The sequence below is a fragment of the Macrobrachium nipponense genome, chromosome 12 (assembly GCF_015104395.2).
Source record: "Macrobrachium nipponense isolate FS-2020 chromosome 12, ASM1510439v2, whole genome shotgun sequence".
NCBI lineage: Eukaryota > Metazoa > Arthropoda > Malacostraca > Decapoda > Palaemonidae > Macrobrachium > Macrobrachium nipponense.
The window spans coordinates 91,963,728-91,981,491 of record NC_087205.1 but is presented as its reverse complement, the minus strand read 5'-3'; the positions used below and the strand labels follow the sequence as shown (position 1 = coordinate 91,981,491).

The window sequence follows — 17,764 nt, the reverse complement described above, 5'->3', positions numbered from 1 at the left end:
GTCTTCCCACAGGATCAGCCCTTCCCCTGAGAAGGAGACTTCTCTTACGAAGAAGATTCTGCTAGGAATGCAGCGGCAGTTGGCTTCGTTTATCGCCGAGAGGGAGGCAGAGCCGCATCGACGCAGGAAGGACTCGAGGCTGCCTATCAAGAGGTCCAAGCAGTCCCCCTCTCCTTCTCGTTCGTCTCCTTCGTCTACTTCGTCGCCCTCTAGATTTTGTTGGGCACACCAGCGCTTGTCTAGAGGTTTCAATGAGCTTCATCCCAGACACTCTTCTGTTGAGAGTGAGGAAGAGGAGCACCTTTTTGTCTCTCCTAGACGTCTTTCTCGCTCTAGACCGTAAGGCTCATCGCAGCAGGGATCGCCGAGCTTCTCGACATGACGCTCCTCTCGCCCCCCTTCGTGACGCTCTGCATGCTGCTCGGCATGACGCTCCTCAGGCTGCTCATAATGACGCTTCTCATGCTGCTGCTGCTCGTCAGGACGCCCCTTTCACGGATCTTTGGGACGCTTCAGAGGCTGCTGTTAAGGATGCCCAGCCTTGTTCTGCTAGTACTTCTTCAAAGCGGAGGTCCCTTTTGCGAGTTAGGCCTCAAGGTCTTCTGTTGCTCCCGTTGAAGAGGGAGAGTTATTAACTTCGTTGTCGACTTCGGACTACCAGGTTTTGGCCCGCCTTCTGAGGGACTTGTTTGGAGACAAGTTCCAACCCTCTGCCCCTCGCTCTCCTCCTTTGCAGTTAGCCTCATCGAAGACGAGGAGAACGCCAGGCTTTGTGAAGATGATGACGTCTCTTTCTACGAAGAGAGCCTTCAAGAAAGTCCACGATTGGATGAATTCTAGGAAGACCCAAGGCAAGACTTCTTTTGCCCTGCCTCCGTCAAGGTTGAGTGGAAAGGCGGGGAATGGTATGAAACGGGAGGGGATGTTGGTTTGAGAGTTCCTTCCTCCTCGCAGGGAGACTTTGCCAGCCTTGTGGACGCTCAAAGGAGGTCTCTCCTTTCCTCTGCGAAGGTGTCTTGGACTCTTTCGGAACTTGATCATTATCTGAAAGGGCTGTTTCGAACGATGGAGGTCTTCAACTTTCTGGACTGGTGTTTGGGAGTCCTGAACTTGCAGTCTCGGAGTCCTGACTCGTTTAGTCCGGGGGAGCTGTCCAGCGCTTTGGCGTGCATGGACAAGGCCGTCAGGGATGGTTCGGATGAACTGGCTGCCCACTTTTGTATGGGGCTTTTGAAGAAGGGCCTTGTACTGTAACTTCACAGTGAAGTCTGTTTCTCCCTCACAGAGGGCAGAGTTGCTGTTCGCTCCTCTGTCGAGCCATCTTTTCCCTTCGGCTACTCCACTTGGACAGGCTTCCAAGAAACAGAAGCCCTTTCGCGGAGGAGCTTCCTCGAGGAGATCCTCGAGATCGTCTCCTCAAGGAAGAGGTCTTCCCAGAGGCAGAGCCCCTTCCAAGGTTAGGGGTAAGAAGTGACTTGTCGGACCTTCAGACACCAGTTGGAGCCAGGCTTCTTTCCTTCGCAAAAGCCTGGAGAGCGAGAGGGACGGACAGCTGGTCCCTCGAAGTCATCGAAAAGGGATACAAGATCCCATTCCTCGAGCTTCCACCGCTGTGCACTACGCCGAGGGATCTGTCGCCCTCCAACCATCAAGAAAAGCAGCAGATTCTTTTCGATCTGCTCGAGCAAATGCTCGAGAAGAGAGCTGTGGAACAGGTCCTAGATTTGGAATCCCCAGGTTTCTACAACAGGTTGTTCCTGGTACCGAAGCAGTCGGGAGGATGGATACCAGTCCTGGACGTCAGCAGGCTGAACCATTTTGTGGTGAAAGGAAAATTCAAGATGGAGACGTCTCAGTCGGTTCTAGGAGCCTTAAGACCAGGCGACTGGATGGTTTCGTTGGACCTCCAGGACGCATACTTTCACGTCCCTATCCATCCTCAGTCAAAGAAGTACCTGAGGTTTGTCCTGAGGGGACAGGTCTATCAGTTCAGGGCTCTTTGCTTCGAGCTAAGCATAGCCCCGATGATTTTCACGGTGTTGATGAGGAATGTGGCGAGATGGCTTCACTTTTCGAGAATAAGAGTCTCGTTATACTTAGACGATTGGCTCATTCGAGCCTCGTCGGAGTCGAGGTGTCTGGAGGACCTTCATACGACTTTAGAATTAACAAAGTCTCTAGGACTTCTTGTGAACTTCGAAAAGTCCCATCTGATCCCAACTCAGTCCATCGTGTATCTGGGGATTCAGATGGATTCAGTGGTTTTTCGAGCTTTTCCGTCCCAGGAACGACAGCAGCACTGCTTCGACAAAGTTTCATCCTTCCTGGGGAAGGAAACATGCTCGGTGAGGGAATGGATGAGTCTGCTGGGGACCATTTCCTCGCTGGAGAAGTTTGTTCCCCTGGGGAGACTGCATCTCAGACCACTCCAGTTTTTCTTTGCGGAGAACAAGGAGGATCTGGAAGTGACTCTGAGGATCTCCCAATCTGTAAAGGATCACTTAAGGTGGTGGCTCAACCCCGCAAAGCTTGCAGAAGGTGTTTCTCTCAGCCTTCAGAGCCCCGACCTAGTGTTGTTTTCCGACGCGTCCACGTCGGGATGGGGAGCAACACTAGGGGGGGGGGAAGAAGTGTCAGGCACCTGGAGAGGGGAACAGATATCCTGGCACATAAATCTCAAAGAATTGGGGGCAATTCTTTTGGCACTCCAATTCTTCGAGGAGCGAGTTTCAGGCCGAGTAGTCCAGATCAACTCGGACAACACCACAGCTCTGGCGTACCTCAAGAAACAGGGAGGAACACACTCTCGTTCCCTGTTCGGCCTAGCAAGAGAGATCCTGCTGTGGGCCCAGGCACGGAATGTAACGATTCTTACGAGATTCGTTGCAGGAGTGGAAAACGTCCGTGCGGATCTACTCAGTCGGCTACAACAACTGTTTCCGATCAAATGGACCCTTCACCAAGAGGTATGTCAGGAATTGTGGAGGTTATGGGGACTTCCCTTGGTGGATCTGTTTGCGACATCGAGGACAAAGAGGCTTCTTTTATACTGCTCCCCTGTACTCGATCCAGGAGCAGTAGCAGTAGATGCCCTCCTCTGGGATTGGACGGGGATGGACATATATGCCTTTCCCCCGTTCAAGATCATGGGAGAGGTCATCAGGAAGTTTGCGGCGTCAGAAGGAGCAAGGATGACGTTGATCGCCCCGTTTTGGCCTTCAAGAGTATGGTTCACAGAGGTAATGACCTTCTTAATGGACTTCCCGAGGACACTACCTTTGAGAGTCGATCTACTCAAACAGCCCTACTTTGAGAGGTACCACAAAAACCTCCCCGCTCTGAGTCTGACTGCCTTCAGACTATCGAAAAGTTGGCCAGAGCGAGAGGTTTTTCAAGATCAGTGGCAAGGGCTATTGCCAGTGCACGAAGAGCTTCCTCTAGTATGGTGTATCAATCGAAGTGGGCCGCTTTCAGGAGATGGTGTAGGAAGAAGGGCATTTCCTCAGCCACGACCTCTGTGAATCAGATAGCCGACTTCCTTTTTTATCTGAGGAAAGAAGAAAAGTATGTTGTCAGCGGTTTTTAGACATAGAGGTTTGGATCTAGCAAACAACAAGGACCTTCACGATCTTTTAAGGTCTTTTGAAACCACTAAGGTGGCTCAGCCAAAGCTGCCCTCCTGGAACTTGGACGTGGTTTTGAAGTTCCTGATGTCCAGTCCATTCGAGCCTCTCCATTCTGCGACGTTGAAGGATGTGACCAGAAAGGCTATTTTCCTAACCACTCTGGCGACGGCGAAGAGAGTTGGCGAAGTTCAAGCCATCAGCAATCATATAGGCTTTAAAGGACATAATGCGGTATGTACCTTAAGCCCTACGTTTTTAGCCAAGAATGAGAACCCGTCTAACCCTTGGCCCAGGAGCTTTGAAATCAAGGGTATGGCGGAAATTCTTGGACAAGAGCCAGAGAGAGTCCTGTGCCCTGTCAGGGCTCTCAAATTTTATTTGGATAGAACGAAGGAAAGTCGAGGTCCTTCGGACAATCTGTGGTGTTCGGTGAAGAGGCCAGACTTGCCAATGTTGAAGAATGCACTGGCGTTCTTCTTAAGGGATACTATTAAGGAGGCTCATACAAACTGTCAGGACAGTGATTTTAAACTGTTGAAAGTAAATGCTCACGAGGTGAGGGCGATTGCAACCTCAGTGGCATTTCAGAAGAATATGGCACTCAGTGACATTCTGGGTGCCACCTTTTGGCGAAGCAACTCTGTGTTCGCTTCACACTACCTGAGAGATGTGAAAACGACATATGAGAACTGCTGTTCGCTAGGGCCATACGTTTCCGCAGATACATTTTTGGGGGCAGAGAGTGACACTCATCCTATCCTTTAGAAAATCGTTAGGAAGTGTTTTTTAATTTTATTATTGTGTTTTTATGGTTGTTGGGTCGGCCGCCAGAGGCGGACTTCCCAGTCCTTAGCTTAAGCTATGCTATCATAACTTAGTTAGGCTTGGTCAGGTGGTTGTTTTGTTTCGTTGCCCTCATAGTATGGTCAATATGGTCTAGTCACATTGTGGTCACGCCCCCCGTTGACAGATCATCTAGAACTCACCAGCTTGAGACTCTAGTAAAGCAGAAGCAGATTTGGGTGACAGTAATCACAAAGTCAGCTATGCTAACAGGTAAGGAACCAAGGTGTCAATCACCTACATGTAATTTGTTTCCTAAATCCTATTCTGTCTCTTCCCACCTCCAATGGTGGTATTCAGCTATATATATATCTCACAGGTAAGTCTCATGAACAAAATGATATTTTAATGATAAGATAAATTTTGTTCATACTTACCTGGCAGATATATATATTCATAGTTCCCACCCACCTCCCCTCAGGAGACAGTGGCACTAGAAAATCTGAATAGAAAATTGGAATGGTTCCTGATTCCCGCCTCCCAGCGGCGGGAATGGGTACTAACCACCTGGCCTCCCACTGCGTGTGTCGTAAGTTTTGAAATTCTGTCGGACTATGAAGAATACAGCTATATATATATATATCTGCCAGGTAAGTATGAACAAAATTTATCTTATCATTAAAATATCATTTTTACGTATTTAATATATTTACACTTAACATCAGTGTGGATTTCTTCACCATTTTAATGACTCATATCATTGAGGTTTCTATAGATTGAGCTTAAGGTTCAATATATAAAATTTATCTTCATTTTACAGCTTTTCAGTCTGAGCTATCATCAGTGTCGCTGGAACTATAATGATGAAGAGGATGTACGCCAAGTACACGAAAACTTTGACAAACACGATCTGCCTTTAGATGTCATGTGGCTCGACATTGAATATACAGATGGCAGGAGGTAAGTAAGTTGTTGCTGGAAACAAATTTAATTGTGGAAGCCGGGGACTCTCGAAAACCCAGAATGTTTAGTTTCTTGTGTTACTTTTTAGGAAATTATAAAATGAATTGGTTTTTATGACTAAAATCTGGTGGAAGATTGTTGAAGTTGAGATCTGAATCTGAGAGGTCATTGGCTAGAATGAAAATATAGTAATTTTGAGAGAATACCTTTTGTTATTAATTATTTAATAACAGTAAAAGTTGAAAATATACATTAGAGAATTATTTTTTGGAAAACTTAAACTTCATGGTTGCTGATTAGATCTAAAATGGGTTTTTTAGTATTTTTAGATATAGTAAATCAACTAGATGGAAGATGAGTGTATTTCTGTATATATACTGACTTAGGAGCTCAGAGTCTGTTGTTGGCAGTCATTCTTGCATTCGTATAACAAGTTTTTTCATGCATTTTAAGTGTAGAGAAGGATATTTAGCACTTGCGAACAACGTTTGTAACATTCATACATTGTATTGCTATATCAATATGGGTTTTTTGGCATTTAATTGTCTTAAATAAAGCTGGAGACTTATTTGAACAATTAATTTTTAAGGTACTTCACATGGGACACTCACAAATTCCCTCATCCTCTGGAAATGACAGCGAACTTGACGGCGCGTGGTCGCAAACTGGTGACGATTATTGATCCTCACATAAAGAGAGACAGCAACTACTTCTTTTACAAGGAGTGTCATGATCGAGACTTGTTTGTGCATACCAAGGATGGAGGAGAGTTTGACGGTAAGCAGGGAATATAAAAGGACATCTTAAGGTGATGTATCTTGTGGTAGTTGTGAATTTAAAACATCAAGGTGCAGTACATTGTATATTTTTTGGTATGGACTCATTTCTATACAGTTTTGAAGATAGTTGAATTCATGTTAATTGACAGTTAGGCAAACTTGTTTTCCTGTGGTAGTATGGTTTATGCTCATTTCTGAGAGCAATATTGACAACTGTCTTATTCAAGTGTAATGTGAGATGCGAACCGCAATAATCTGTAGGTCCTGTTGCTAAGTAACCAATTGGTTCCCAGCCACGTAAATAAAAATCTAATCCTTCAGGCCAGCCCTAGGAGAGCTGTTAATCAGCTCAGTGGTCTGGTTAAACAAAGATATATTTAACTTAGAATAACTGATGCTATGTATGAATTCTACAAACCAGCTCTTGAATTACTTACAATGTAACAATTTAAAGATGGACTTGGCAGCAGATCTCATTTACAATCCAAAGACTGTCTGTATATGTTACCGAAGATATTGTTTTTTATAGGGTGGTGTTGGCCTGGTTCATCAGCATACTTAGATTTCACTAATCCAGAGGCAGCCAACTTTTACAGTGATACATACATGTTAGATCGCTACAAGGTAAGAAACTATTGCTTAAGTACTTCCAATGGAAAACTATAGAATAGCCAAATGTACAATACTAGAATTAAGTTCTCGTTGTTCTGATGCCTAGGCACTTCAAAGTGGTGGGCGAGTGGAAATTTGTACAGGTATTGGGTAATTGCCCATTGCCCTATAGTGTATGTAGTTTTAGCTCTAGTAATGTTTGTCATTTTATCAGTTTCTCAGTTTTCTATTCTGTAAGGATAGCTAGATTAAATTTAAGAGGCTAAAAGTTTGCTTAAACCTTGTGGAGATTTTCATGATAAGCATAGCCTGTAGTAAATAAAGATAGGTAGTTAAGAAGTCAGATTTATTAAAGTTATACAAAACGTACTCCATAAAGAAAAGTTAATCACTTACTGTATCGTATGGCATTCGTTATACCAGCAAACTTTATCATTTGTAATTCAGGTACTATCTTGTGTATTGAGGGTTTGATAAATATATTTGTTACCTTATTATGGAGTCTTTTGGTGCTAAATTTATTACTTTTTTAACATCAACAGTACTAGAACTGCAATTCTGTTGCAGGGTTCAACCTTAGATACTTTTACGTGGAATGATATGAATGAACCGTCAGTTTTCAATGGTCCAGAGGTTACAATGCAGAAGGATAATATCCACCCAGGTTTAGGAGTAGAGCACAGAGAGGTCCACAATGTGTATGGCATGTTGTTTGTAAGTAGTATATATTTATTTCTTTAAACCCTTCCTTGATTATCCCGAGTATTCTCATGATTAACTACCATGTATCCTTACAGTCTCGAGAATACTTTTTCATGCTCATAAAATATTCCTTCTCGAAGTTCATAATTTTCAAAACATGGAAAAAAGGCATTCTCATTTTTATTTCATTAAGTTTTCATGTCTCGTATTTATTTATTTATTTATTTTTTTTTCTAGCACCAAGCCACATATGAAGGACACCTACGTCGTTCTGAGCATCGTCTGCGACCATTTATCCTCACAAGAGCTCATTATGCAGGGACCCAGCGTACTGCAGCTGTTTGGACTGGTGATAATACGGCTGATTGGAATCACTTGCGTATTACTGTTCCTATGTTGCTTTCCCTTGTTGTTACTGGTATTAGCCATGTTGGAGCAGATATTGGTGGCTTCTTCGGCAATCCTGACAGCTATCTGTTGTCACGGTGGTATCAGGTAAGCTTTTTTTTTTTTTTTTATTAATTTATATGGTATTGCAAAGTCTTTCGGAAGACTTTCAAACTGCCAGTTGAATAAAATTCAGTCAAACTATTAAGTAACTTTTTTGCTCTATATGCCTGTATTGTTTGAATATTTGATTATGTAAAATTTGAGAGGGACAAAAGTGTATGACAGATATGGTCATGTCATTGGTTAAAAACATTTTAAATGTTACAAGTTGTATTTATATTGAGGATCAACTTTCATTCAAGTGTAACACTTCATGTGTGAATTTATTGAAACATTTTTTTATTACTTGAAAGGCTTCTGCATTCCAACCATTCTTCCGTGCCCATGCTCATTTGGACACAAAGCGTCGGGAACCATGGTTATTTGATGAAGAAACCCTGCACATTATAAGAAATGCTTTACGCCAGAGATACCAATACTTGCCTCTTTGGTATACTCTCTTCTATGAGAATGAACTTGCAGGTAAATAGTAATTTATTTTTTTATGGTTATGATCAAAACCCAGCAAACAAAAACTAATTTTTTAAAATTTTGTTTTGGCACGGTGATGTTAATAAGGTATCACAATCTATATGATGAAATTCAATAAGATATTATTGACTGTGGAGTTTGATAAATAATTTAATTAAAGCTCACTAAAGGTCTCCAAAATGATGACAGATTTATTACAACCTATTGTCTTCTGGAGGTGAACTGCACTTTGATTGTTTTACTTTGTCAGTCTCGGTCTCTTTATAAAAAGAAGTCGCTGTTATTGTGTTTCTGACTTTTGACAGGTACCCCAGCTATGAGACCAATTTGGGCTGATTTCCCTGAAGATGAAGCCTCCTTTGGTATTGACTATGAACATCTTATTGGGTCAGCGCTCTTAGTGCGTCCTGTTGTAGAGCAGGGGGCAACTTCTGCAAGTGTTTATTTCCCACCAGGACTTTGGTATGATGTGCAAGATTTGACTACATATCCAGGGCCAAGTAGTGCTAATGTAGCTGCACCAAGAGATAAGGCAAGTTACTTTGAAATCTTTGTTGCCTACCATTATTTTCCTTTAGACAGTTTTTAATATGCAACACAGAAAATTTGCATGAAGGTAACAAAGAAAATTAGCAAAAAGAATCTGTAGTTTCTGAGGGTGTATAGCCAATAACTGGGACTTTGCCCCATTCTTCTCAAAGGGGAAATATGCTTGAAACTTAAATTTTTTTTGTTTTTGTCACAGCATTTTCAGTTTGAAGGCATTGAGTGTAAAGGCATTGATAGAGGACTCTGACCTTGCATACTTCAGTTTTAGTACCTAATCTTTACATCCCATAATTAATTTTTATCTTGGTTTTTCTTCATGAATTTTGCAGATTCCAGTTTTCCAGAGGGGTGGCAGTATAATTCCACGAAAAGACAGAGTTCGACGTGCTTCATCGTTGATGAGGGATGACCCCTACACATTGGTTGTAGCCTTAGATGTCGAAGGAAAGGCACAAGGAACCCTTTATATGGATGATGAACATACCTTTGATTATAGACAGGTGTGTTTTTATTTGTATCAAGTCTGCATTTTTCTTCATGGTGGGGATGCTACTTATAAAATTCATAAAAAAAATGTCTTCTCAAGTGGTCTAAAATATTTGAGTTGGTTATGAGATCTGTAATAATAAAATGAAAAACTTGACCACAGGCTCACATCTATTATCAAGCTGTTGAACCTAACTGAACAGGAATGACCAATTTCACTAGCATTTCTTTATAATTTGTCCTTAGCAAAAAGAGAGAGAAAATTGTGGAAAATTTTTAGTAGCATCATCATTCCTCTGGATAGTAGTGTTCAAAGAGGAGGTACTATCAAGGCAAGAGGTATAGAACAAGTACGTAAAATATACTTTGGAAACATAGGTGACAATAATGACCAGTGGTTTGCTGACAAATGTGTCTCCAGTTACATATCTGGATGTTGTACCACATCCGTGATAGATGCCTGGAAAAAAAAAAAAAAAAAAAAAAAAAAAAAAAAACAAAAAAAAAAAAAAAAAAAAAAAAAAAAAAAAAAAAAAACAATTAGTATTCGTGTGATACAGTCTCCATTAAAATAAGAGTAATTTTGTACATTTTTTTCATTAGAAGTTGTATTGTGTTTTAAACAAATTTTTTTTCTTTTTTCAGGGCAAGTATTTGTACTTGGAATTCTCCTATGCAGGTGGTGTCTTGAGGTCCAAAAAAATTGATCCAAATGGAAGCTTTGACACAAATTCATGGCTTGAGCGAGTGATCATCGTGGGCCTCAAAAAACAGCCAACTAAAGTGATCCTCAAAAGCAGTTGTAAGTTTCTTCTTTTCCTAATTCTTGTTTTTCTGGGTATTGAGTAAATTGCAGGATTTAGCAATAGAAGTGATGTTCCTGTGGGGAGAGTGCCATCAACTAGTATAGGCATTATCTAAGGTTCTGGACTCTCCACCCTCAAACAATTGTTTCAAAGTGCATCTGCAAAGTTTTCTTCATGTTACACCTTTCAAACCTTCTTACAGTCAGTATCCCTTTCAGCTCTGAATGACTTTATAGGTCCCAGCATTTGGCCTTTGGCCTAAATATTATATTCCTTCCTTCCTTTCGATAGAAGTAATGATGCAAATATAACAGCATAACAGGATTCATAAGAGAAGTTTTGAAATGGATTGGCACATGAACAACTCAATAGAAATGATGAAGGTAAAACATGGCATGCAGCAGAGTGTAGTTAACACTATTCTTTTTGTAACAGAACATGAAATTTCAATTTTGGAAATTTAGAAAAGAATAAGTGAAGTAAATTAACTTAGAGTTTGATATTAAATTTGCACCATTCCTTGATAGTTTAAGGTTTAATGACACTAATGCCAGTAAGGTTGGATAGTTAGTCATCTTTAAAGTTGGTTGTTTGGTTTTTTGGTTGAAGATTGACCTTTTCAAGTGTATTGAGTTAAATATTTAGGTTTTGTAGTTGTTTGTGCCTTTACTTTCTAGTTTAGCTAATTTATTTTTTATTTTAAATAATCAACCCAATATGAATGTAGTAGTTTGTTAATATATATGTAATACTTGGGCCTTTTCCTCTCAAGCACAGGTACTCAGTTTGTTATGGTATTTATGGTGTCATGCTATTTTGTCTTTTTTTGCATATAAAGTTAATTTCATTTTGGGCTTTCTCAGATGTAGCAAATGGAAGATTAACTGGTTGGCAGTCAGGTTAGGCTACCAAATGTGACGTTTATATAATCCTTTTTCTGTCTAATTTTTTTGGCACTATTGGTGTAATGCAAAATTTCAAAGCCAGATTTCAAGAATCTGTTTCAATATTGCTTTTAGTAATGGGAATTTTGTATTATCTTTTGATATTATGAGTAATTAGGCACTTTGATTGCACATCAGCAATTCACTTTGCAGTGTCTAGCTCTCTGATAAATAACAAAGACCCTATCAGTGCATCCTCGACTTTTGGCGATCTGATCTTATAGTGCTTTTTCAGTGCCATTGGCTGTGCTAACAGCATGAATAGGCATCACATTAACAGCGCTGTAACTTGATATAACAGCAAGTTGCAGCATTGTGAGCACTGTTAACAGTGAAAAACCAACTTACAAGTGCGGCCCTGGAACGGATCCCCCGCTGTAGTCAAGAACGCACTGTATTATAGATTGTCAATATTTTCCATGTATCTTAGTATCTTACAGCTAGTAGCAATTCCACATAGTTCCTAAAAATTAATCATATATAAAATGGTAGAATGTATAGGAAATTGCCATAATTGTGTAACTCATAAGTAAAGTACAGGTTTTGCTATATTTAACTAGTATTCTGATGATTCAATACCAATGTCTTCCATTCCAGCACTTGGCACCCGAGAGTTGGAGAAGACTTTCGTGGATGGAGACAGCAACCATGCAAGTCAATTGACTATACGAAAGCCAGGCATAAACATGCGTGAAGCTTTTACAATCACAGTCCAATGATAAAAGTGAATTAATATGATAGTGTATGTAGTAACCAATTTATTACAAATTACATATTGTTGTTGGGTTTTAGATACTAGTAGTTTAATGGGCAAATGCAACATATCTTTGGTGGATGATGGCAGTTTTTGTTGTTAACATTTTTGTTGTATTTTTTTATTTTGATGATTGACTGGTTTTGAATGATTTCTGCATGCATAATTATTACACTTACAGATTTGTTTTACACATTTAAAATTAAAGAAATTTTCACATTAACTCTGTTAATTCTTAATGGTACCAAACCCAAGAAATTTTCCTGTTGCAGTGATATATTTTATAAAGGGTGAAGTTTACATCTTTATATACATTGCCTTGTAACATAAATAGTATGTAACATAAATAGTAAAAAGAAAAATATGCAAGTTTAAATAATTGGGACATCTTTACTCCAACTAGTTATTATTAGATCAGTTGCAACAATTTCCTCATTTGTTGATGCACACAAAACTTACACGCAGTGTCAATAACTAAAGGACATGCTCATATTTTGAAGGAGAATTTAGAAAATAAAATTTAAAATGCTGTGCTCTATAAGCTATTTATTATTTATCTTAATTTAAAAACTGTTTTAAGCAGATGGATATTTTATATTTTGTAAGTATTTATGTTTGTAAATGTGGTAAGATGTTCATTTTTAACCGAGATATAATGATAGTTGTTTTGATATGAATCAAATATGAGGACATGGCAGGCAGACTTAACCTCATGTGATGTAAAATAGTAGGTTATTAAATGATTTAGTATTCTATACAAGTACATTCCATATGTCTGGATGAGATTACTTTTATAATTTAAGTGCTTAGGTACTTTGATGTTTGTGAAAAAAAATAATAAATACTAGGTTATACAAATTACTTATTCTCTTCATTGTTACAGAATGCGAGAAATACTTCAAATATTTTGCACATAAAAAATTATCACCTATAGTTCATCAACTCCCTGTTCCAAGTTTATAGATTCTCTTTTGACTAAGCCAAATTTATTTGAAGAAATTGAAGTGCACTCTTTATTATAAAGATTCTCTACTCAAGTGCAGCTTATCAATATGGATTTACCATGAAGCTGAAATTCTTGGGTCATCTATTTACACTATTTAGACAGGGAGATGAGAATTTTCAAGGGTCTAGCTAATTATTGCCAAGTAATGAGAAATAATGGAATCATTACAACAAAATTACACATTTCCTCAATAGTAAATCAAAATACAGTACATGAAAAAGCAATCATGTTAATATAAGACAAAACAAAAGGAATGGAAATAAAGGCATTGAAAGAAAAAAAAAATGCTGAAACTAGAAAAATATGCACACTACGGTTTACTAATTAGCTTCTCACTGGCACCTTATCATATTTCAGCCAAGATAAGAAAGAGAGAAGGGTCTCACACTAGATGGTTACAATTACTATACAATGGTGCAAATTTTGAAGAAAAACAAGGTTTAGAATTCCATCTACTAGAGAAAAAATAAAAATCAGCATCTAAGGAGAAGGTCTGAAAATTTAATTTCTGCTATATCTAAGAGAAGTAAGGGATTAAAGCAAACCTGCACTTATTCTAAAATTTCTATAAAGCAATAACTCGAGTTAGTTAAAACCACAGTGAGAAAATTAAACACCCTGATTTGAATAATGCAGAAAACACTGAAATAAGCTGCAAAGGAGCTACTACATTCTCGGAACATTCAACAAGGCAATTACAGATAGTGTGTGTGAGACACCAGCAAATAACACAGTATTGGTAACTGAACAGTGCTTGATAATTGTAAAATTCAGCTTTTTGTCTAATTAGTAGTAGAGTGAAAAGCTTTAATATATTACTTTCAAAACATATTAAGTTATCCTATGCAGAGTAAACACCTAGAGAACAGAAGTATAGCTGTTAACAGCACTGGAGAGTAACAAAATAATACCTGAGGGTACAGACAAAAGACTGGTGACCTGGTAACCTTCATTAGCACCAACAAGAAACAAACCCATTTTGGAAGAATGAAAGGAACTGGCAAAGGTCTAGGATACGATAAAAGATTAGTTGGAAGAAGGGATGGATCAAACCCGTCTCAAAAGATCTGACGGGATGATGTACAGGACTGAGCCCTGCTTGTCAGGTGTTAATTGTTGTCGATATGCCTACAGACCCACCAAAAGATGTAATTACCCAAATCCTTATTACCAGCCAAAACATACAATGCCTGGCCTGCTGTGACTGTTAGACGTAAAGAGTGGGTATTTTAAGAATTTTCCCACACTGCGTCTAAGTTACTTTTAAAAAGGAGTGAAATGGATTTGGTATAACTCAAAGAACACTGCCTGAGATTTGGAGAAATCTCTCTAAGCCCTCACAATTTCTTCTCGGCCAGCAAGTGATGCCGCTCTTCAAGTTTAATTTTGATAAAATTACACTTCATCCTTTCTACAATCCTTTGGGAGCTGCATCATACTAGCCCCATTGAACTTGCAGTCACATCTCCAGATAACAAAAGCAGATGATGTTACTTGGCTACAACCAAAGGTATGCATGTGCCTTGCTGCCAACCACCCAGCACACAAGCTTTACATTGTTATTCATGAATAACATCCAGGATGAATATTGAATGCTAGTTAGTACACATGAGTAATAGATTTTTATTTCTCAATGTTTATAACATTCAGTACCGAAATTTAGTTGGTTTTCCTACAAAGGTTATGCTTGTACTGCTTACTGTCCTTTATCCTGATTTTCCCAAAATTAGAACATCCATAGACCCGATTAGTATTGATCAATAGATCTTCCTAAATGTATAGTACATATATGTATATGGCAGGAAAATAAAGCACAAATATGAAAGAAACTGATACAAAGTAAAAGAACGAAGGTCAATAATATACAACCATTACACAGGGTACCTCATGGTAGACAAGAATAACACAACTTATGCAAAATTTAAGAAACCCTTCTACCTGATAATAATTTAAGAAACCCTTCTACCTGATAATATGTGATAAAATAAGTTATATCTTAGCCTTTGTTTGTAGTTTCCACATTCTCATAAACGGTAAGAAGAGGAACACAGCACATAAACTGTTCTGAGCAGCAGAAATAAATGAATACTTGTCACAATTTGTTTTAAACATTAAATTAAAACTAAGTTCCTGAAAACATACCTGAACAATAGTCGCCATTTAAAACAACTTTGTTCAAAAATGCAAGTTGCTAAATTAAAACCATACTCATTACATATAAATAATCAGAAGCACCAGCACATTCAAGTTCTACTGTGGACATCCATCTATCTACTTCTGCCTGCATACACCAGCCCCTCTACCTTCTATTGTGCAGGTACACAGCCATAACTGCAACCATTTACAGTATGTTACTATTACCCATTTATGCTTATAATTAAAGCCATTACAAAAAATACACTTTTCTTTGTTTTAGGCATCTAATAAAATTCTTAACATACTCTACTTTTTTTAACAGGGAGTCATTACCCTATGGAGTACTGTATACAGAATATTACAAATGCTATCTGAAACTGATTGACACAGAACAAAGTACAGTATCACAAGAATTTTTCACTTCAAACAGGCACTAGTTTTAGAGCAGTAGTCCCATCATAAAATAACAGAAGCGCAGTCCTTTATCAGAGGAGAATAGGTAACCAGAGGTGAAGTTGTAAATACAAAACTGATATCCATAATGTAAATTGTCTCTGTAAAGAAATCATTATACGTTCAACACTGATTTATACAGACGGTGATGGATGATTAAGATGTCATTTACCTTAAAATTAATAAAAATCAACAATGAAATACAAAAAACTCAATAAATAAAATTCTTGTATGACTATCAAGCAAGGACTCTACATAATATATATGTACTGTAGTTTTAATATTAACGAGATTATATCACATGTCGCATTTCACCCTCGTCTGCGTCTTCGGCTAATCTAGCTTGCACACTCTTCCGAGTCAGCCCATAAAACTTCTGAGGCTTGAGTTTTCGTTTTGTAGCTGTGAATTTCCAGCCAATATGATTATGGCACCGCCCACACGTAGCCACTATCCACGCATATCTACAACCATTAAAATTCAATAAAGCTGCACAGTTCATGAAGAAGGGCAAGTATTGTACAGATATTGTCAAAACTTTCAACTGAACTCTTTCTTATCCCAAAAGTTTAAAAATAATGGCAAAATAGTTCAGGCATAAAACATATCTACATTAAAATGAAGGCAACTTACCCTGGGAACCACGAATATTCTACTGAAGGGCGACCATAATAAGAAAGATTGGTGGCTTTGGTTAAAGTCAGCATTTCGTGCACGTAACCCTGGGGATTAACAAAGGTTCCTTGTGGTCCTTCTACTGACATGGAAAAGATGTCGGCCGTGTTTGCTATGGTTCCAGTGCAATGTATACAGCTTAGCATCTTGCACTGAATAGAAGAGAAAGGGGTAACTCATAACATCTACAATGAAGTACAGGGAAGAAGCAATAGGTACCATTTATTTGAAAAACAGTATACAGGCACTCCCTGGTTATCGGCAGTCTCGGTTAATGGCGATCCAGTTTTATGGGGCTTGTCTAGTGCCACAAAATCAGCGATTTATGGCGCTATAAGGGCCAAGTTTCGGTTACCTGACAAGAGGTGCCATCAACAGACAGAAACTTGGCGCCATAAATTGCCGAGTTTCAGTTAATGGCGGTTTTTGCTTATCAGCACCCCACCGAGAACGGAACGGTCCCCACCTGCCGCCCCCCGACAACTGGGGACTGCCTGTATATAGCTAGGTAAACATAATCAAAACTTCTATAACAGTTCTTTATCCAAACCCATTAGTCATAAATATATCTTCAGTTCTTTATACAAACCCATTAGTCATAAATATATCTTCATCCATGAGCCTTATTAATCAAAACAACTGCAGTAAATTAAATTACTACAGGTTATATCATGATTCAAAACATTTCAGAAGTCATTTCTAAGCAGTAAATTATTCTCTAACCTTGCTAAGAACAGACAGTATGTATCTAAGGCGCTGAGTTGGTGTGTTGAGGCTGAGAAGAGTCATTCGGTGGGAATCGTGTAAAGGAAGGTTGATGGCTGCCCAATGAGATAATTCTTGGGGATCACAAGGTACCTGTTGCGAAAACACAAGACAATTCAGAATATATAGTATATACTAATTTTCTTGAAACAATTTCTTAATCAAAGGTATTTCCATTAGACAAAAGTTTGGGCACTTTTAAACCTTTGTTTTATTACTTTGGTTTTTAAGGACACAATGCAGTGAAGTGCAAGTATACTGCATGAATATGACACCAGAATAAGTACCATAACATAAGTAGTAGTAACTAACAGACAGTGTTCAAAGTAAAATTACACTAATCACAGGTCTGGTTATGGGAAATACAGGACTTATAAAAATTCTACTGACTTTCTTATTTTTCTTATTCTTAAAAACACATCTGCCCCCATGGGTCTAATTGCAAATTCCACTGTTATATATCCATTATCATAAACAGTGGAAGACTACTGGAATTCTACAAAGGTACATTTCAAATACATGAGACAATATGTAACCTGTACCTTAATGAATGTGCACAGTTCTATCACACCTCTTTCATTTCATTCTGAAACCCTATAATTATCTTGGGAAAATATTCCCATTGCTTAAAAAAATAAACAAAATTATTTTCTAAAAAATATATATCTGGAAGAAAGACAACCCAGTAAACATATGTATAAAACAGCTAGGTTCTGATATTGCAGTCACAGTGACCAGTTCTAC

The 17,764-nt window shown here is 38.7% G+C and overlaps 2 protein-coding genes across 2 annotated transcripts in view; one reads left to right on the top strand and one right to left on the bottom strand.

The window, feature by feature from the left end:
- The window catches only part of LOC135224663 (neutral alpha-glucosidase AB-like), a 154,195-nt gene extending 141,874 nt beyond the window's left edge, over positions 1-12,321 (top strand). Inside the window, 10 exon segments of the mRNA XM_064263883.1 lie at positions 5,230-5,369; positions 5,962-6,149; positions 6,681-6,775; positions 7,331-7,477; positions 7,703-7,960; positions 8,269-8,437; positions 8,752-8,978; positions 9,325-9,495; positions 10,127-10,283; positions 11,829-12,321. Of these exon segments, the coding sequence (XP_064119953.1) occupies positions 5,230-5,369; positions 5,962-6,149; positions 6,681-6,775; positions 7,331-7,477; positions 7,703-7,960; positions 8,269-8,437; positions 8,752-8,978; positions 9,325-9,495; positions 10,127-10,283; positions 11,829-11,950 (1,674 nt within the window). The 3' untranslated portion in view covers positions 11,951-12,321.
- Positions 12,322-14,594: 2,273 nt separating this feature from the next.
- The window catches only part of LOC135224664 (protein cereblon-like), a 105,584-nt gene continuing 102,414 nt past the window's right edge, over positions 14,595-17,764 (bottom strand). Inside the window, exons 7-9 of the mRNA XM_064263884.1 lie at positions 16,979-17,113; positions 16,214-16,407; positions 14,595-16,044 (exon numbers count right to left, since the gene is read on the bottom strand). Of these exons, the coding sequence (XP_064119954.1) occupies positions 15,873-16,044; positions 16,214-16,407; positions 16,979-17,113 (501 nt within the window). The 3' untranslated portion in view covers positions 14,595-15,872. The remainder of the gene's footprint in view (positions 16,045-16,213; positions 16,408-16,978; positions 17,114-17,764) is intronic.